The sequence below is a fragment of the Grus americana genome, chromosome 3 (assembly GCF_028858705.1).
Source record: "Grus americana isolate bGruAme1 chromosome 3, bGruAme1.mat, whole genome shotgun sequence".
NCBI lineage: Eukaryota > Metazoa > Chordata > Aves > Gruiformes > Gruidae > Grus > Grus americana.
The window spans coordinates 4,023,597-4,040,744 of NC_072854.1; the positions used below are offsets into that span (position 1 = coordinate 4,023,597).

The following is a 17,148-nucleotide window of genomic DNA, read 5'->3' on the forward strand; positions in this document are numbered from 1 at the left end:
TATTGACAAAGCACTCAGCCGTCAAGCTTGCACAACCCCACAGGCCCTATAAAAACCAGGTGCTCTTCTAGCCTCTTCCTCAAGCAAACTTCATCCTCCATCAGTCTTTCAGGCGCTTTGCAGGGACACAGAGTCCACAACCCACTGGCAGCCATGAGGATCCTCTACCTGCTTTTCGCTGTTGTCTTCCTTCTCTTCCAGGCTGCACCAGGTGAGAAGCAAAGTATATCCTAAAAGAATGGAAGGGCTTGTAAGCAGAAGTGTGTGCATAGGAGGAAAAAAGCAACCATCAGCTGACAGGCAGCATCTGACGGTGTTGAGATGGTGCTCTGTAGTGACTGGGACCAAGAACATCTGTGCTCATGATGGCTGTCTTCCTAAAAAGACAACACATGTTTATCCATCATAATTTTAGACAGAAAATTGATATTTTAACATCTTTCCCTTCCCACAGGTTCTGCAGATCCTACTTTTGCTGACACTGCAGCGTGCAGGAGCCAGGGAAATTTCTGCCGCGCTGGGCCATGCCCACCCACCTTCACTGTCTCAGGGTCGTGCCACGGGGGGCTGCTGAAATGCTGTTCCAAGTAAGTGCCACAGGACTGAAGGGCATCAGAGGGGATTTTTGTTCTGCCACTTTAGCTACTGTTTCTCTGAATAATATGCACAACTCCGTGGGGCTTTCAGGGCAGCCATTTCTGAGAAAGTCCAGATGGAGGACGAACATATATCCATCATAGTTGTGTGTTTGAGGAGACAATTCATTTTGATGGAAGTCATGTATGAAAGAAAAAGTTCAGGAGGGTTAAAATTTCCCAGAATACAGTATTTTCTGCTTTATTTTGATTTTTTTTTCAAGAATTTATTAGGAAAATATTTCACAGTATTTTCACCCATCAGGGAAAACAATTTCTCCTCCCTTACTCTGTTCTTTTAATTTCCAAAATGACCTAGAAAATTCCATTTTAAAGGAGGAAAATTGTTCACAGAACTCTGCTTCTCATTCTCTTCCCATCTTTCCTTCCTCCCACCACTGTGCAGCTCATATAAAGATGAAGAAGAATTAATTTGTTAGTGACTGGAGACAACTGAGTGTGCATTTTACTTTTGACTTTGGAGACCACTTTCTAATAATGCCTGGAGTTTCCCTGATAACAAGATTTTTTCTTTCCTTAAGGTTTCGAACATGCTTTTGGGGAATGCACTTTAGCCTAAGATAAAACATATTCCTCAGGCATTTAATTCTTACAATAGTTTTGTTCCACTGATGGCCACGTGACGATCATTGCCAGCTGCAGTGATTGTCACATATACTGAATTCAATTGCAAATTAGGAGGAGTTCCTGTATCTATTGACAAAAAGGACAGGTGTGATGACATAACTCATCCCAGCAAGAGACATTCAGGCAGATCCTCAGTCACTGAAGTGACTGAACAGACCCTGGTTCAAAATAGAGAGCTCAGATCTGTATTTTCTGAACTTTCCACAACTCCTTATTCTGTTATTTAGAGAATTGCCAGGGTTCAAAGGTTCCCAGAAACTGAAGAAAGTGTAATGATACGTCTCTAGGGAAGAGGTTGCACGGCACTAGTTCAGCTCATGGGGATGGATCCTCAGTCAGACAGTGGTTTCGGGAAACCCAAGTCATACCGATAATAGGACATGTGTGTTGTCAGAAGATTAAGATGCTAAGGAAGCATCTACTTAGGAACTCAGGAAAGTAAATGATACAGAAGCAACCTACTAATAGATGATTTTACAAAGGAATGATGCGATCCCTCAGTCTCTGTGAACAACCATTCTCTTTAGGAAGCAAGTTCTACAGAGAGCAAATAGACTGGTAGGAGCAGATGGCAGGTCTCCAACATCAAATTTCTGTAAGAACATCTGTTAGGCCTGATCAAAGGAGAATTGGGGCAGGGAAAGGAACAAGACTTCCTGAGTTTGGCTCCAGGTGTAATTTTTCTACACAAATACTCTTTCTCAGAAGAATGTAGCCATATGTAGACATTGACGGATACCGATGTTCAGAATTAAAACTCTTCCTATTGGGCTGTGAGATTTTCAGCTGGGTTGATCACCACAGCAGTAGAAGTTGAAACCAACAGGGTATTCTGAGGCACAATATGCATTTTTTTTTTCCAGCTGAGGATTCAACCTACTGAGTTGCTTGAAAAGAAATCTTTGAAATTGGGCACAAAGAGTTTAATTCAGTAAGCTACACTGAGAAGTTTAGTGGCATTTGAGGTGTTTTGGAGTATTTAAACCACATATACAGATCTGGCTGAGATAGCTCATGACCTATGGGAAAACATTGCTTTTCAGAAAAGATGACTTGGGGCCAAGCATATACCCCAGAGCTCTTCAAATGGCACTAGACTTGTGTGATTCAGTAACTAAATCAAATCCCTCATTTTTATTTTAGGGTGAGATGAATCAAAATTTTATTACTAGTGGTAATACAACTAGTTTGCCAGTGACCATAGTTCATGCCTATGAACAATGTCATGGACATCTGCAGACATAAACCTCCAGCACAGATGGGGACCCTTCCATTTAAATATAGATTTTTAAACCTGTAGGCTGAACCTACCCTGTACATTTATTCTGAAAGGTAATTAATGGGTATTGAGGATTTCAGAGATTGATTTTAGATTACACTTCGGCAAAATAACAAGTCACTTTGTATCCTTACAGGATTTTGGCAGAGTAAGAAGAGAAAGCTTTCCTGGGTCAGTGCCCTTGTGCCAGCAACATTTCCGCTACCTTGAGGAGGTGATTTTGATGGATTCCTCCTCTGTCTAAACCCTCCTGCAAATGAGCATTAAAAGAAGCTTCCAGAGGGCACGTCCTGTTAGCACACTGCTTCTGGAGATCCAGGTTTTTCCTTGCTGAAGTCACTCCCTTTTTTGCTCTTAATACACAAGCCACTTTGGCACCTTGGCCACTTATTCCAGCCTACCTCACGGGGATGTTTGGTTGTTCAATCAGTTCAAGTTCATGCAGGTCTCGGAGGATGTGAAGCAATATATTGTTATTTTATTCACCTACAAAAATAAATGTCTTCTTAAACCAATAACTGTGATCTCTTATTGTTACTAACAGCAATTTTCTCTGTGGTTTTAACTCAAGGCTTGTTGTGTCATGCAATCTTTTTAAACAAATAAGTCCGTGAAGTCTCACATGTTCCCAAGTGATTTGGAAAAGGGGATGGCTAAAAGAGCAACCAGGTTTGATGATGATAGCTAAGTATTCAGGATGACAAGCCTAAAAATTGAGTGTGAAGAACTGTAGAAGCAACTCTTGGTGGTGAGCGATTGGATGACAAAACAGCAATCAAGAAACACCTCCAGTATTGCAAACTTTGGAGAGAGAGAGATATATACACACACCTTATTTCATAAACACAGTGATGGGATCTGAACTATCTCTACCCAGAAATAAGATTTGGGGTGATATATAGACTGTTTCTGAAAACAACAGACCTGTGTTCAGTAGCTGTCATAAAAATAAATTAAATGGCTTGTTCAATTAAGTAGTACAGATGTAGCCATGAGCTCTATAGAGCTAAAAATGCAAAACCAAGGCAGTTTTCATTGTTTCTTCCAATACTTACAGATGCACAATCAATTTCTTTTCTCCCATTACAGCTAGTCATGGAGGCAAGAAGTCAATTTTTTTGAGTAAATTTCCTACATTCCTACATCGGGGATCTTTTTCTAGAGCTTAGGTGGAAAAAGAAAGTGTATGCCCGCTGGAAGCAGGGTCAGGCAACGTCGGAGGACTACAGGGATGCTGCTCGCCTTTGTAGAGGGAAAATTTGTGTGGCCAAAGCTCAGTTAGAGTTGAAGCTGGCCAGTACTGTGGGGGACAATAAAAAGCACTTTTTCAAATACGTTAATAACAAAAGGAGGACCAGAGAGAATATTGGCTCGTTGCTCGACGAGAATGGTCACCTTACAAACAGGGACATAGACAAAGCAGAGACGTTTAACGCCGCCTTAGCCTCTGTCTTCAACACCTGATGACGGGCTCTGGGACCCCAGTTGCCCCGAGTTGGAGGACCATGACTGTGGTAACGATAAACTCCCAGCTGTCATGGTTTAGGCCCAGCCAGCAGCTGGGTGCCATGGGGCCGCTCACTCACCCCTCCCCAGCATGATGAGGAGGAGAAGTATAACAAAAGGCTTGGGTCGGGATAACGACAGGGAGAGATCACTCACTAGTTACCGTCACAAGCAAAACAGACCGAATGTAGAGAGGAGATTCATCTAATTTATTACTAAGCAAAACAGAGTAGAGCAATGAGAATCAAAATCAAGTCTTAAAACACCTCCCCCTACCCTTCCTATCTTCCCCAGGCTCAACTTCACTCCTGGCTTCAACCTCCGCCCCCCACCAGCGGCACAGGGGGGTGGGGAATGGGGGTTCGGGTCAGTTCATCACACGGTGTCTCTGCCGCTTCTTTGTCCTCAGGGGGAGGACTCCTCTCAACATTCCCCTGCTCCAACATGGAGTCTCTCCCACGGGCTACAGTCCTTCACGAACTGCTCCAGCGTGGTCTCTTTCATGGGGTGCAGACCTTCAGGAGCAAACTGCTCCAGCATGGGGTCCCCCATGGGGTCACAAGTCCTGCCAGCAAACCTGCACTGGCGTGGGCTCCTCTCTCCACGGGTCCACCGGTCCGGCCTGGAACTTGCTCCAGCGTGGGCTTCCCACAGGCCACAGCCTCCTTCAGGTGCCTCCACCTGCTCCGGCGTGGGGTCCTCCATGGGCTGCAGGTGGAATCGCTACACCCCCTCATCCTTCCTCCATGGGCTGCAGGGGGACAGCCTGCCTCACCATGGTCTTCACCACGGGCTGCAGGGGGATCTCTGCTCTGGTGTCTGGAGCACCTCCTCCCCCTCCTTCTGCACTGGCCTTGGTGTCTGCAGAGTTTCTTACATCTTCTCACTCCTCTCTCCGGTTGCAAAAGCTTCCCCCAACTGTTTTGTTTTCCTTCTTAAATATGTTATCACAGAGGCGCTGATTGGCTTGGCCTTGGTCAGGGGCGGGTCCGTCATGGAGCCGGCTGGCGTTGGCTCTATCAGACACAGGGGAAGCTTCTAGCAGCTTCTCACCGAAGCCACCCCTGTAGCACCCCCGCTACGAAACCCAACACACCAGCTGACTCCGAACTTGTGCAAGAATTGCTGCTTCACCTGGATGCATACAAGTCCATGGGGCCTGATGGTATTCATCCTAGGGTGCTCAGAGAGCTGACTGATGTCATTGCAAGACTTCTCTCAATTATTTTTCGACAGTCTTGGGAATCTGGAGAGGTCTCAGTTGACTGGAAGCTGGCAAACGATGTTCTAGTCTTCAAGAAGGACAAGAAAGACGACCCTGGTAATTACAGGCCTGTCAGTCTCACTTCAGTGCCTGGTAAAATTATGGAGAAAATTACGCTGGGAGTTATAGAAAAACACCTGAAGGACAACGCAGTCGTTGGTCACAGCCAACACAGGTTCGTGAGAGGAAGGGCCTGTTTAACAAACTTAGTTTCCTTTTATGACGAGGTCACCCATCTAGTTGACCAAGTGTGTTGGGTTTGCGTGGCAAGGTTTTGGTAGTGGGGGGGCTACAGGGGTGGCTTCTGTGAGAAGCTGCTAGAAGCTCCCCCTGTGTCTGATAGAGCCAATGCCAGCCGGCTCCAAGACGGACCCGCCCCTGGCCAAGGCCAAGCCAATCAGCGCCTCTGTGATAACATATTTAAGAAGAAGAAAAACACTTAGAGAGCTTTTGCAGCCGGAGAGAGGAGTGAGAAGATGTAAGAAACTCTGCAGACACCAAGGTCAGTGCAGATGGAGGGGCAGGACGTGCTCCAGGCGCCGGAGCAGAGATCCCCCTGCAGCCCGTGGTGAAGGCCATGGTGAAGCAGGCTGTCCCCCTGCAGCCCATGGAGGAAGGATGAGGGGGTGTAGAGATTCCACCTGCAGCCCGTGGAGGACCCCACGCCGGAGCAGGTGGAGGCACCTGAAGGAGGCTGTGGCCTGTGGGAAGCCCACGCTGGAGCAAGTTCCAGGCCGGACCAGTGGACCCGTGAAGAGGGGAGCCCACGCCAGGGCAGGTTTGCTGGCAGGACTTGTGACCCCATGGAGGACCCCACGCTGGAGCAGTCTGCTCCTGAAGGTCTGCACCCCGTGAGAGGGACTCCATGCTGGAGCAGGGGAACGATGAGAGGAGTCCTCCCCCTGAGGATGAAGAAGCGGCAGAAACACCGTGAGATGAACTGACCGTAACCCCCATTCCCCGTCCCCCTGTGCCGCTGAGGGGGGGAAGGTTGAAGCTGGGAGTGAAGTTGAGCCCGGGAAGATGGGAGGGGTGGGGGGAAGTGTTTTAAGAGTTGATTTTATTTTCTCATTCCTCTACTCTGTTTTGCCTAGTAATAAATCAGATGAATTCCCTCTCTAAGTTTGGTCTGTTTTGCCTATGACGATAATTAGTGAGTGATCTCTCCCTGTCCTTATCTCGACCCACAAGCATTTCGTTATGCCTTTTCTCCCCTGTTTAGTGAATGAGGGGAGTGAGAGAGCTGCTCTGGTGGGCACCTGGCCTCCAGCCAGGGTCAACCCACCACACCAAGGCAAGCCAGTTGATGTAATTTTTTTAAATTTCAGTAAAGCTTTCGATACTGTCTCTCTCAGTATCCTTCTGGACAAACTGTCCAACATACAGCTTGACAAAAACATAGTGCAATGGGTGAGCAACTGGCTGACGGGTCGGGCCCAAAGAGTTATGGTAAACGAGGTTACATCAGGCTGGCGGCCAGTCACTAGCAGGGTTCCCCAGGGCTCCATTTTAGGGCTAGTTCTTTTTAATGTTTTCATAAACGACTTGGATGTAGGACTAGAAGGTGTCGTGAGCAAGTTTGCAGATGATACCAGATTGGGAGGAGCTGTTGATTCTGTCGAGGGTAGAGAGACCTTGCAGAGAGATCTGGACAGATTGGAGAACTGGCCAATCACCAACCACATGAGGTTTAACAAGGGCAAGTGCCGGATTCTGCACCTGGGAAGGGGCAACCCTGGCTATACATACAGACTGGGCGATGAGATGCTGGAGACCAGCCATGCTGAAAGGGACTTGGGGTCTTGGTCGACAGCAAGTTGAACATGAGTCAACAGTGTGCCCAGGCTGCCAGGAAGGCCAACTGTATCCTGGCGTGCATCAAGCACGGCGTTGCTAGCCGCTCTAAGGAAGTGATTGTCCCACTCTACACTGCACTGGTTCACCTCACCTCGAGTACTGCGTGCAGTTTTGCGTGCCATAGTACAAAAAGGACATAAAACTATTGGAGAATGTCCAAAGGAGGGCAACAAAGATGGTGAAGGGTCTAGAGGGGAAGACATATGAGGAGAGGCTGAAGTCCCTTGGTTTGTTCAGCCTAGAGAAGAGGAGACTGAGGGGAGACCTCATCGCAGCCTACAGCTTCCTCACGAGGGGGAGCAAGGGGGCAGGCACTGATCTCCTCCCTCTGGTGACCAGTGACAGAACCTGAGGGAACGGCATGAAGCTGCGATGGGGGAGGTTTAGGTTGGATATCAGGAAAAGGTTCTTCACTGGGAGGGTGGTCGGGCACTGGAACAGGCTCCCCAGGGAAGTGGTCACAGCACCGAGCTTGACTGAGTTCAAGAAGCGTCTGGACAACACTCTCAGTCATATGCTCTGATTTGGCTGGTCCTGTGTGGAGCCAGGAGTTGGACTCGATGATCCTTATGGGTTCTTTCCAACTTGGGATATTCTATGATTCTATGATTTGTCTTGAAAGGATATTAGGGCTGTTTTCATCCAGGTGCATCAGAAAAAACCTAGGGGTTTCACCATGGCACTGGAGCCTATTTTTAAGCAATTTAATTAATCCTCATGTCTCTGAATCTGGAGCTCTATCAAGCCAAAGAAAGAGTTGCTACTTCCCCACAACTGTAGCCCTTTTTTTGTATCTAAATAGTCTAAAAAGAACTCTAATCATAAACACAAAAGTAATGCAGAAATCAAAAAGGTCAAATTAACACAGAAGTTGTGCAACATTTTATTTTATTCATCTTAACTTTCCCATTGACAACATTCCTGTCCTGTTAGTCTGTGGACAAGATGTCCAACATTTCCCTGTTATTTTCCAAAGATTTTACACAAGATTTCTATAAACTGTATTTATTAAAAAAAAAAAAAATCTCTTGACTTCTGCAGCTTTGGATCTATCAAATGAGGCTAGATCACTTTCTTCTAAATCAACATCTACAATAGGCACATACTCTGGAAATGTTAAATAACACCTAAGGGCTACATATTCCAACTACTTCAGTGGCTTCCTAGACAGCTTAGCTTGAGGATTTAGCAGTAATCCATGCTTGAAGCTGCCTCAAGTAACCTGCCTGACTGGGTACATTTATATCAGCAACTAAAAAGTCCAAGGACAGATTTCTGGCGAAGTGGAAGACACTCACCAGATCTTTTTGCCTCCAAAATAAGACTGTTGCATTCAAGATGTGTACCAAGAACTGTTCCTGGTCTGTGGTAACCCCTGAACCATGCCCAGGATTTGTTCAGGACATGGCTAGCTGACCCAATCCTAAGCTACAACAAAGGTCTGATAACATTTAGACATTTAGCAAGAACATCTCACTGCCCATATTCTGATCCTGTTTAAATTACTGCTACAGACATGAATTATCTGTTCTCCATCCCTCAAGTTTCTCCTGTAAGAAAATCTCTGGTATTAAGTCCAGATAAACTCAGGACAGATTGCGCCTCAGATTTTTCCCTTGTCCCAACAAAGCACATCTCTAGTGTTTAAGTCATAGGTGTGTTATTCCAAACAGGGTGGTCTCCACTTCTGTCTCTAGATGCCGCACCTCACGTCCATCAAGGTCTTGTGTTTCATCCCAACATCTACCCTCACTGCCATACACGAGTAACTTCAAGATCACTCTTCCCTTTCTGCCCAATTTCCATGGAGCTCCTTGAGTCTCTTTCCCACCTCTGCACTCCCCATGTCCCCTGAGTGGAGCCTTAGGGCTGATACAGCTCTCCTGTGTCACTTGCTCTACAGGCACCTGCTTCTCCCGCACCAGTTTGTTGACTTGTATCTCTCATGCACTGCCCACTGAGAGTCCCACCCAAGAAATTCCTCATTCCATGTCTACTGAGAACTTCCCTCCTAAGACACCTTTGTTTTTTTCCCTTGGAGCACTGGCAGGAAGGCAGCTGGACTCAAACACTTTGATAGTGCAACTCAAGCTATGGGAGAAAAGAGATCTCTTGATTGATGCACACATTCCAAAGCTAATGCAGAAAATCTCCTTGATAACCTGTGTTTTCAAAATGGTGATTGGGACAGGGACTTTCCAGAAATTTGCTGACCAGTGACTTCCCTTCACAGCTCTCTTCCATGGCAGGGAGCCGGATTGGACAGCCATTTCAGTCACTAGGACTGGAGATCCCCCACTGAAAACTAGTTTCATGCATGAGCAGCCTCTATCAAGCGCTACATCAAGGGTAACGAACACCATGTACCTTCCACCCCGTGTCATCTTCATTGTGTCGGCAAATGTCTGTGCCTCTCACCGTCATTTTTTCCTTGCACTTAACTTTGGGACAGGGGAACTCAACACCATTGCTTGCTGCCACCTGCTTTTTACTCCTAGACTATAGGAGGTTTTCACTAAACTAATTGTCCCCTTCTACTCTGGCAGATTAGTTGTCGATCAGTTGTAATTAAAAGCAGGGACTCTCCATCAGGTCCAAAGACATTTCCACTCTTTGCCTTACAGCCCGGTAAACAGGCTACAAGTGGCAAATTCCCAAGCTGAAAAGGCAAACAACAAACCAAGAAGTCCCCTGAAGAAACAGTGAGCCAAAGAGATGAATTTACTCTTTTTGGGTGATGAGTTTCCATTTCTTCACAAGGGCAGGTCCCATGCAAAATCCTCCACCCACTCCTTCACTGCTTGGTCAAATATTAACTCTAACAGACACCTCAAGATCAGCAGCTTCCCATCAGTAACAGCCTTACTGCTTTCTCTGCACATTGGTGACTGTTTGCCAGCATCTTCTCCTGGTGCTCGAGGAGAAGGAAGAAGTGGGGCATGTTGCCCAGGCTCCCTTTCCCCAGTGCCGAGCAGTCTTCATGGGGGGCTGTTACCACCCCAGGTGTATTCACCTTTCAATGGAGGGAGCCTGGGCCCGGGACAAACATTGCTGCTGCTCTCCAGCTGGAGCTGTGGAGGGAGGTGAGGAGGATGGAGCTGCTTCCCCTTTCCTTCCCCCTCCCTGATGTTGTTTGGTTCCAAAGAGCATTGAACAACGTGTGACGCTGTGGGCCGACCCCAGCGGGGTTTGCTCAGCAGCCTCACTTCCCAAAACAAACACGTCTGCCCCTTGTGCCGCCTGGGACAGGCAGGAGGAGAATTATGCAAGGAGTAGACAGGCGCCTTTTCCTTCTCCATTAAATCCTGTTATTTTTGCAAGCAAACTTCACCCTTGATGATTTCCTTATAGCTGGCCATGTTTTATGATCACGGACTGCCCTTTTCTTTCCCTCCTTTTTGGCCATGCTTTGTTTTCAGAAATGAAGCTGAGGGTGCGTGTGGATGGGGTGCCTGTCTGAAACCTCGAGCAGGTGCACAGGGTCATTTGGGTTGTGGGGTTGCATCTATGTCCTAGCTTACAGATCAGAAATCAGAGAGTTGGTCAGTGTTCCCTATGGCTTGCTTAAAATAAATTTCCAGCACACACACAGATGCAGAGTGCTTTAATATAAAAGACTGACTCCTCAGAACTTCTTTTCCCATGTTCAGGAGGAAAACAGAGGAGAGATGACAGAGGGTTCCTTCCTCACACCCTGTCTGAAGCAAAAGAAGGAGGCAACACAGTATAGAATGCAACGAGGTGCAAATTATTTAACCTCCTGTACGCCTCATCTCCACTGATGGGGTTGGTGAAGGCGTCAGCTATCAGGCAACAGCCCATTTAAGATCGTCTGCCTCTGCCTCAACAATGTGCGCAAAAATACATGGCCTTTCCCCAGAGCACCACTGCCCACCCCAGTTCCACAGCTCCCTGGCAGAGGCCTGAAGCTCCATTTTCTCATCACATTCCCCAAGAACTTCATCACAGCAACCCACCACTGGCAGTCATGGGGGTGCAGAGAGAGGGACATGTGGGCTTGATACCTCCAAGCACCTTCTGGGTGTTGTACCCATCAGATGAGCCAGACAGATATGAGGCTTCTCCTCCTTCCCTTGGACCTCTGGGGGCCATGGCAATGCTGCCAGTCCTATCTGTCCTGCCAGCATTACATAGTTGCCCAACCAGCTGAGCAGGGACAAATGTTCGTGAAGCATGGAGGGGAATTTGCTTTGCCACCTGCATCCTCTTGCCCTTCCTCAACCTCCTTCTCTACCCTCCACTGTAAGGAAATTTTTTGCTTTTTTTCTAAAATCCTAGTCCTGACATAGCAAGATAATGTGTTTTTTTCACAAACTGAAGCACTTGCTTCATGCCCTACACTGAATTTGTAGCAGCTGGTTTACCACAAACAGACCGCTCTGCCCTCTGTGTGCAGACATAGCTCACCTCCTGCGGTTATTCCCCATCGCTTCAGTCTGCTGCTCTCACTGAAGCAGTAAAAAATTAAGCACCCTCATGACTTGATTTCATTAATGATTCTTGGCTTATACTGTTTGAAAAAAAAACCTCACACTTGCAGTTCTCATGTGTCTCAGGAATGGCATTTCTTGGCGACAAGTACAAGTATTAAGAGTGCTGTACAAAGCTCTGGTGTCACTTCCTCTGGTCCACATTATATATATATATATGGCTGGTCCTTCACTTGCATGAAACAAAAAAAATCGGATCTTTTTTTCAGATACAGAAAAAGGTTACAAAGTGATAAGAGATGTGGAGACATCACACACAAGTAGACTTGGTATGTTGAATCTATGAAATCATAAAGACACATGTGAGTCTCTTCATAACCACCTCAGGAAGGTGACTAGCAGCAAGGGAAAATGTTATTAAACCACAGTCATTTTGGGCAGTGAATGAGTAGGTTTAGATTCCCCACAAAAGGTAGACATTGGAAGGTTCAAACCATCAGAGCAGGGTATGGGAGTTCAGTGCCTGTAGCAGCAGTGAGCAACATGACCTCACCGTTTTCAAGACAGAGCTTAGCTGATTGCTGAACAGGAATTGGGATGTAGTCTCTTGTGATAGCGTGGCACAACAGACAGTGGTGTCCAGTCCTTTCTAATGACTTCTTCTTCAAGTTTTGGTACAAACTCATGGCTAAAGTCACTAATATAAGATGCAGGGAGTAACTGAGCTCTGAACCATGCTAGAACATCTGGAAGAATGGAGCTACTACACTATCTGCAGATAGCCAGGAGGGGAAACGTCCACAACCCTTTCACTCCTACCCTGCCTTCTTCAGTTGCAGCCCTACAACTCCAAGCCAAGCAAGGACTGAAGCTCTGATCCTTTCCTGCATTCAAGGAGGGTTTGTTGTCTCCTCGTTGCATGCAGCCTTGCAGGCCAGCTGCCCTGCCTTTGCTACGTTCACTGTGCCTGGTGGCTAAGGAGAGGACGGGCTGTCACAAGACCATGGCCAAGAGCCATGGGGCATCAGCAGATTTGCATGGTTTACAGTATTGCGGATCACAGGAACCCACCTCCCTCCCCCTCCAATCCCGTGTCCTCCCCAGGTGCAGCCCACCAGCTGGCACAGGGTGTGCAAGCACAGAGTGATTTGGTCAGCAAGCGTGATTTGGTCATTGCTCAGGTCAGGCATCTTCAAATGTGTTGGGTTGCAACATCTTCATACATCACCAGTCTCTATAGTAATAGGGCAATGAACTCGCTGTTCCTCAGACAACCACTCCTCCGCCCCCTCCAGTTCTCTGCACTGCTCCATCCCTGAGCCTTTATAAGTACAGGCATTAGCCATCTTCTGCCTCGAACATCAGCTTCTGTCCATCTTTGAGTATCTTCACGCCACTACCAGCTGGCAGTCATGAGAATCCTTTTCTTCCTCGTTGCTGTTCTCTTCTTCCTCTTCCAGGCTGCTCCAGGTAAGATTGAAAATAGGAGAGATGGAGACTAAAAGGGTGCATGTGCAGAGAAGTCCATTAAAACCTAGTGTTGAGGTTCAGGTAACTTCTGTGCTCTTGGACTCCATGACTTTCATGTTAGAAGTCCCTTTGCCTAGTCATAGTCCTAATCTTTAAGGTACTGAGTCAAGGTCCTTGATAGTCTTCCTGATGGACTCTTTCTAGCATCTGATGTTCCAGTTGCATGACAATGTGGTGGAAGAAAGATGCTCCTGTGTATTCAGGCAATTCTTAGGCTGATACTTAAGACACCATCCTACAATGCGAGATCTTTCCCTTCTCACATTTGCACCCCTACCTCCTGACTGCGTACATTAGTAGATCTCCTATGTTTTTTAAAAAAGTAGTTGTGACAGTGGGGCTTTGCCTGGAGTCTATATTGTTCATTTGCATTAAGAGAGTTTGGGGCACATTCATCATTCCAGGACATTTGGGGGACTTCAGAGAAGTTTAAGCTATCTCCATCCCTGCTTTGGTTTGCAGTAGACTCAAATTTGTACTTACTTTCCTAGACAAGGAGATGTCTGTCTGCTCAATGAAGGGATGTAGGCCAAAAGCTGCAATTGGTAGGAGCTTTAGACAAAGCCTGCACTGCATGATTCTGGATTGCTTTCTTGGATATTTCCTATTTAATGCATCACAAAATTATTCTTGATTTCAAAGCAAACTGTGGCCCCTGAGATGGCTGCAGGGCTGGTGCAATTCCAGTAGAGTCTCTGTGAAAGGTGTGCTGGTTTTGGCTGGCATAGAATTAACTTTCTTCATAGCAGCTAGTAAACCAGCACAAAAGGGCAGTAAGTTTTTTTATATCTCTTCATAAAGATCTATGCACAGAAAAGACCCATAACACTACAGGGTTTTTTAATTTAGGAGACAAGGGAAACCTAGGTCTAATGTTGTCTTTAAAATCAGCTGAGTGAAATCAGCAACACATAATCCTTGAATAATATGTGATTAAGAGAAAAGACTTGAGAGCCACTAGGAAAAATTGGTTGAAATGTGGTAGATCTAATTTCAAATACAGCTTGCAGGCCTTTCAAATTATGGATAGAGTCCAGTTTGACGACAGCTGTGGATTGAGCTAGGCATAGAAAGTACTGGGTAGGATGATTGTGGTTGTACTTAGCAAGAAGTTGGGGCAGCTGATAAGGGCCTCTTCTGCCTTTTAAGTGCACAGATATACAAGGCTCTAGGTGATATAGAAGATCCATTTAAAACGTACAAAAATAGCACAATTTGAACCTCAGGCTGAACATCCCAGTGGGAACAAGTAATGTTTAGCCTGGAAATACTCTAAATCCAGACTCGGAGCTGGCTTTTCAGCTGGGATAAGCCCAGGCAGATCCCCTGATGATGGTGGACCTGAAGTCTTTGCCACCACCTGAACATTTGGCCTTTCAGTTCCAAACATACCAGCACAGTAAAACCAGCATAGCCTCTAGTTAAACCATATGCAGCACTAGCAACAACAGTCACTGGCTATTTTAGAGCGTGTATTTAGATATATACAACATTTTAGTTGGGCAAATGTTAGTTCCATTGGTTTGGCTGTGATTAAAAATTATTTTTTGTGAAGCTTTATGCCATCTGTGTTAGCTGTATTTTACATGGTAGCACAGCACACAAGTTTCCTGTGAGCATGCTACTCACGCTCGCAATGCTTAATGCTTCCTGCGAGGAAATTATTCAAAGTAGGAGGTAATGATTGCGAGTCATAAATATGCTTTACATTTGCTGAAACTTGAACTGAAAGTTTGAAGAAACTCAGTTAGGACATTTTTATTTTAATACCATCACTTTTTTTTTTTTCTTCTGAGAGTAATGTGAGATTAGTTTTAAAAATATATTTTTCTGTGTTTCCTATGGCTTTTTCACATAACATAATATTTCTGTGTGTAACTGGAATGACAAGCATGTGTCTCCAGGAGAAATGCTAAGGAAGCAGACAGTTATCTTCGGGTCACTATTAATCAGGCAGACTGTCTCTCCATGCTAGCATTACAACCTGCTCTTCTGGTTAGTTTGCATTTCGTATGGATGTAAAGACCTTAAGAAGGTCTGATCAGGTTACCCCAAACACAAACCAGGCAGGAAACCACATAGCACACCAGGTAAATCCGATGCTGCAACTCTCCAATCCTCTGCCTTGACAAATGAATGTGAATTTTCCCTTGTTTTGGTTTTTTTTTTAAGCTTACAGCCAAGAAGCTGCTGACACCTTAGCATGCCGGCAAAACCGGGGCTCCTGCTCGTTTGTTGCATGCTCTGCTCCTCTGGTTGACATTGGGACCTGCCGCGGTGGGAAGCTGAAATGCTGCAAATGGTAAGATGGATTCCTCAAAAAAAAATGCCGCTGCACCAAGAGTAAACCGACTTACTGGGCTTTTCCCCCTTTTGGCATGGAACAGGCCACCTTCTCCAGCCCTCTACACCCTCCAATAAACCCCTTTAATTGCTGGGCTTTGTGTCAAAAATACCAATCTGCTTTCTCAGAAAAACCTCAGAAAGAAGCTCATGATAAGCAGGGAGGAACCTGAAGTTTGTACATCTAATATTGCTAGTAACATGTCACATATCACCAATAACTTCTTCCAGCATGAGTCTGGTACCAAGGCAGAATCAGCTCATGGTCAGACTCTGCCTCTACTAAGCAGGGTGGACACAACTGACTTGAGACAGTCAGCTCTGAGGTCTCCCCCTCAATGCACGCAGGCAGCAGCGCTACCGAGAAAAAAGCTTATCGGCACAGAATAACCATTAAGCAAGTCAGGACTCATACCAGCGATGCAGTTCTCCATCTAGGTTACTTTATTTGGTGTAAATTGCCAGATATTAGACCAAAGTGCCGCAGGACATTTTCCACCCTCTGGGAATAAAGCATGTTTTCATCAGCACCAGTGAGAAAGCATCTGCATTTATAGGAGATATCCCATGCAGAGCGATGCTGTAATATGCCATGGTCCAGCTCTGTGGTTGGTGGCATTTCATACCAAAGGAGTTGTAAAAAATCTACCACTTTTTGGACCCATACATATTTTTATCATTAGTATTTTTTATTTTTTATTTGTTATTTATTATTTTATATTTATTATTTATTTTTATTATTATTATTTGCATTTCTATTTAATCTAATTGGGTTTCTGTGAAACATCGTGCCGAAGGATGCAAAAAAAAAAAGTAAGAAGCATTGCCACCCTTTTTCATAGAAAAAGGGCATGGAGAAAAGTGAGAGGATCAGCCACTTTCTCCAGTGCAACTCTTTATTCTTAAGCTAGTTTTATTCTTAAACTACACCCTGGCAGGTACTCTGGGTCATCAGCAGCTGCAGCCGGAGAGCTGTGGTGTGTGCTGAGTGGGAACATCCACATCCTCCATTTTATCTAGGTTGTCTTATGGCCAGAAAACACAGGTCAGCAGTCCAGATCACGGGGATCTCTGGTAGTCTTTAGCCCTTTGTGCTACCTTATGTCTGCGGCAGTCTGAGATGGCAAGGTATAATGTACTGGTTTGGATGGAGATAGGTGGACTAGCTAAGCACCTGATTTTTTCTTTGCAGGACATCCAGTTCCTAAACCTGACACCTCACTGACCACGCAGACAAGAGCTCTGGGCATCTGAGACATCTCCCAGTTTTGACATCAATGGATCGCAGCCTCAGAGCAAGCCTGGGGAGCCTTTTCCCTGGAGGGTGAAGATCCTTGGGTGCACAAGAAGATCTGAGGAGGAGTTCTTGTACCCCGATAAAGAGATTTTGCAGCTTCAATTCTAATAAAAGCAAGTCACTGTGAAACCACATTGCTGACATTTACTTATGTATGTCAGGGTGGTTTTTGCTGTTCCTATTGTCTATAAAAATCAACCTGTAAATGAAGTTTATTTAACTAAATTAAGTGAATTTAATCGCATGTGTTATTGAGTCCTGTTAAATTGTCCTGCACAGTGTCTGGGTTGCAGTGATTTTTGTGGCAACATATTTATTAATAAATCAAAAAGCACCAG

The 17,148-nt window shown here is 45.7% G+C and overlaps 2 protein-coding genes across 2 annotated transcripts; both read left to right on the plus strand.

Moving 5' to 3' along the window:
• The first annotated feature begins 54 nt into the window (after positions 1-54).
• On the plus strand, positions 55-3,080 carry LOC129205121 (gallinacin-10-like). Its single transcript, XM_054822213.1, has 2 exons — positions 55-211; positions 455-3,080. The coding sequence occupies exons 1-2, from the start codon at positions 154-156 to the stop codon at positions 589-591; spliced, it is 195 nt and encodes a 64-aa protein (XP_054678188.1). The 5' UTR covers positions 55-153; the 3' UTR covers positions 592-3,080.
• A 9,871-nt stretch (positions 3,081-12,951) lies between these two features.
• On the plus strand, positions 12,952-17,049 carry LOC129204889 (gallinacin-9). Its single transcript, XM_054821651.1, has 3 exons — positions 12,952-13,110; positions 15,343-15,472; positions 16,706-17,049. Exons 1-3 carry the CDS (start codon positions 13,053-13,055, stop codon positions 16,719-16,721), a joined length of 204 nt encoding a protein of 67 aa, XP_054677626.1. The 5' UTR covers positions 12,952-13,052; the 3' UTR covers positions 16,722-17,049.
• Positions 17,050-17,148: the final 99 nt, after the last annotated feature.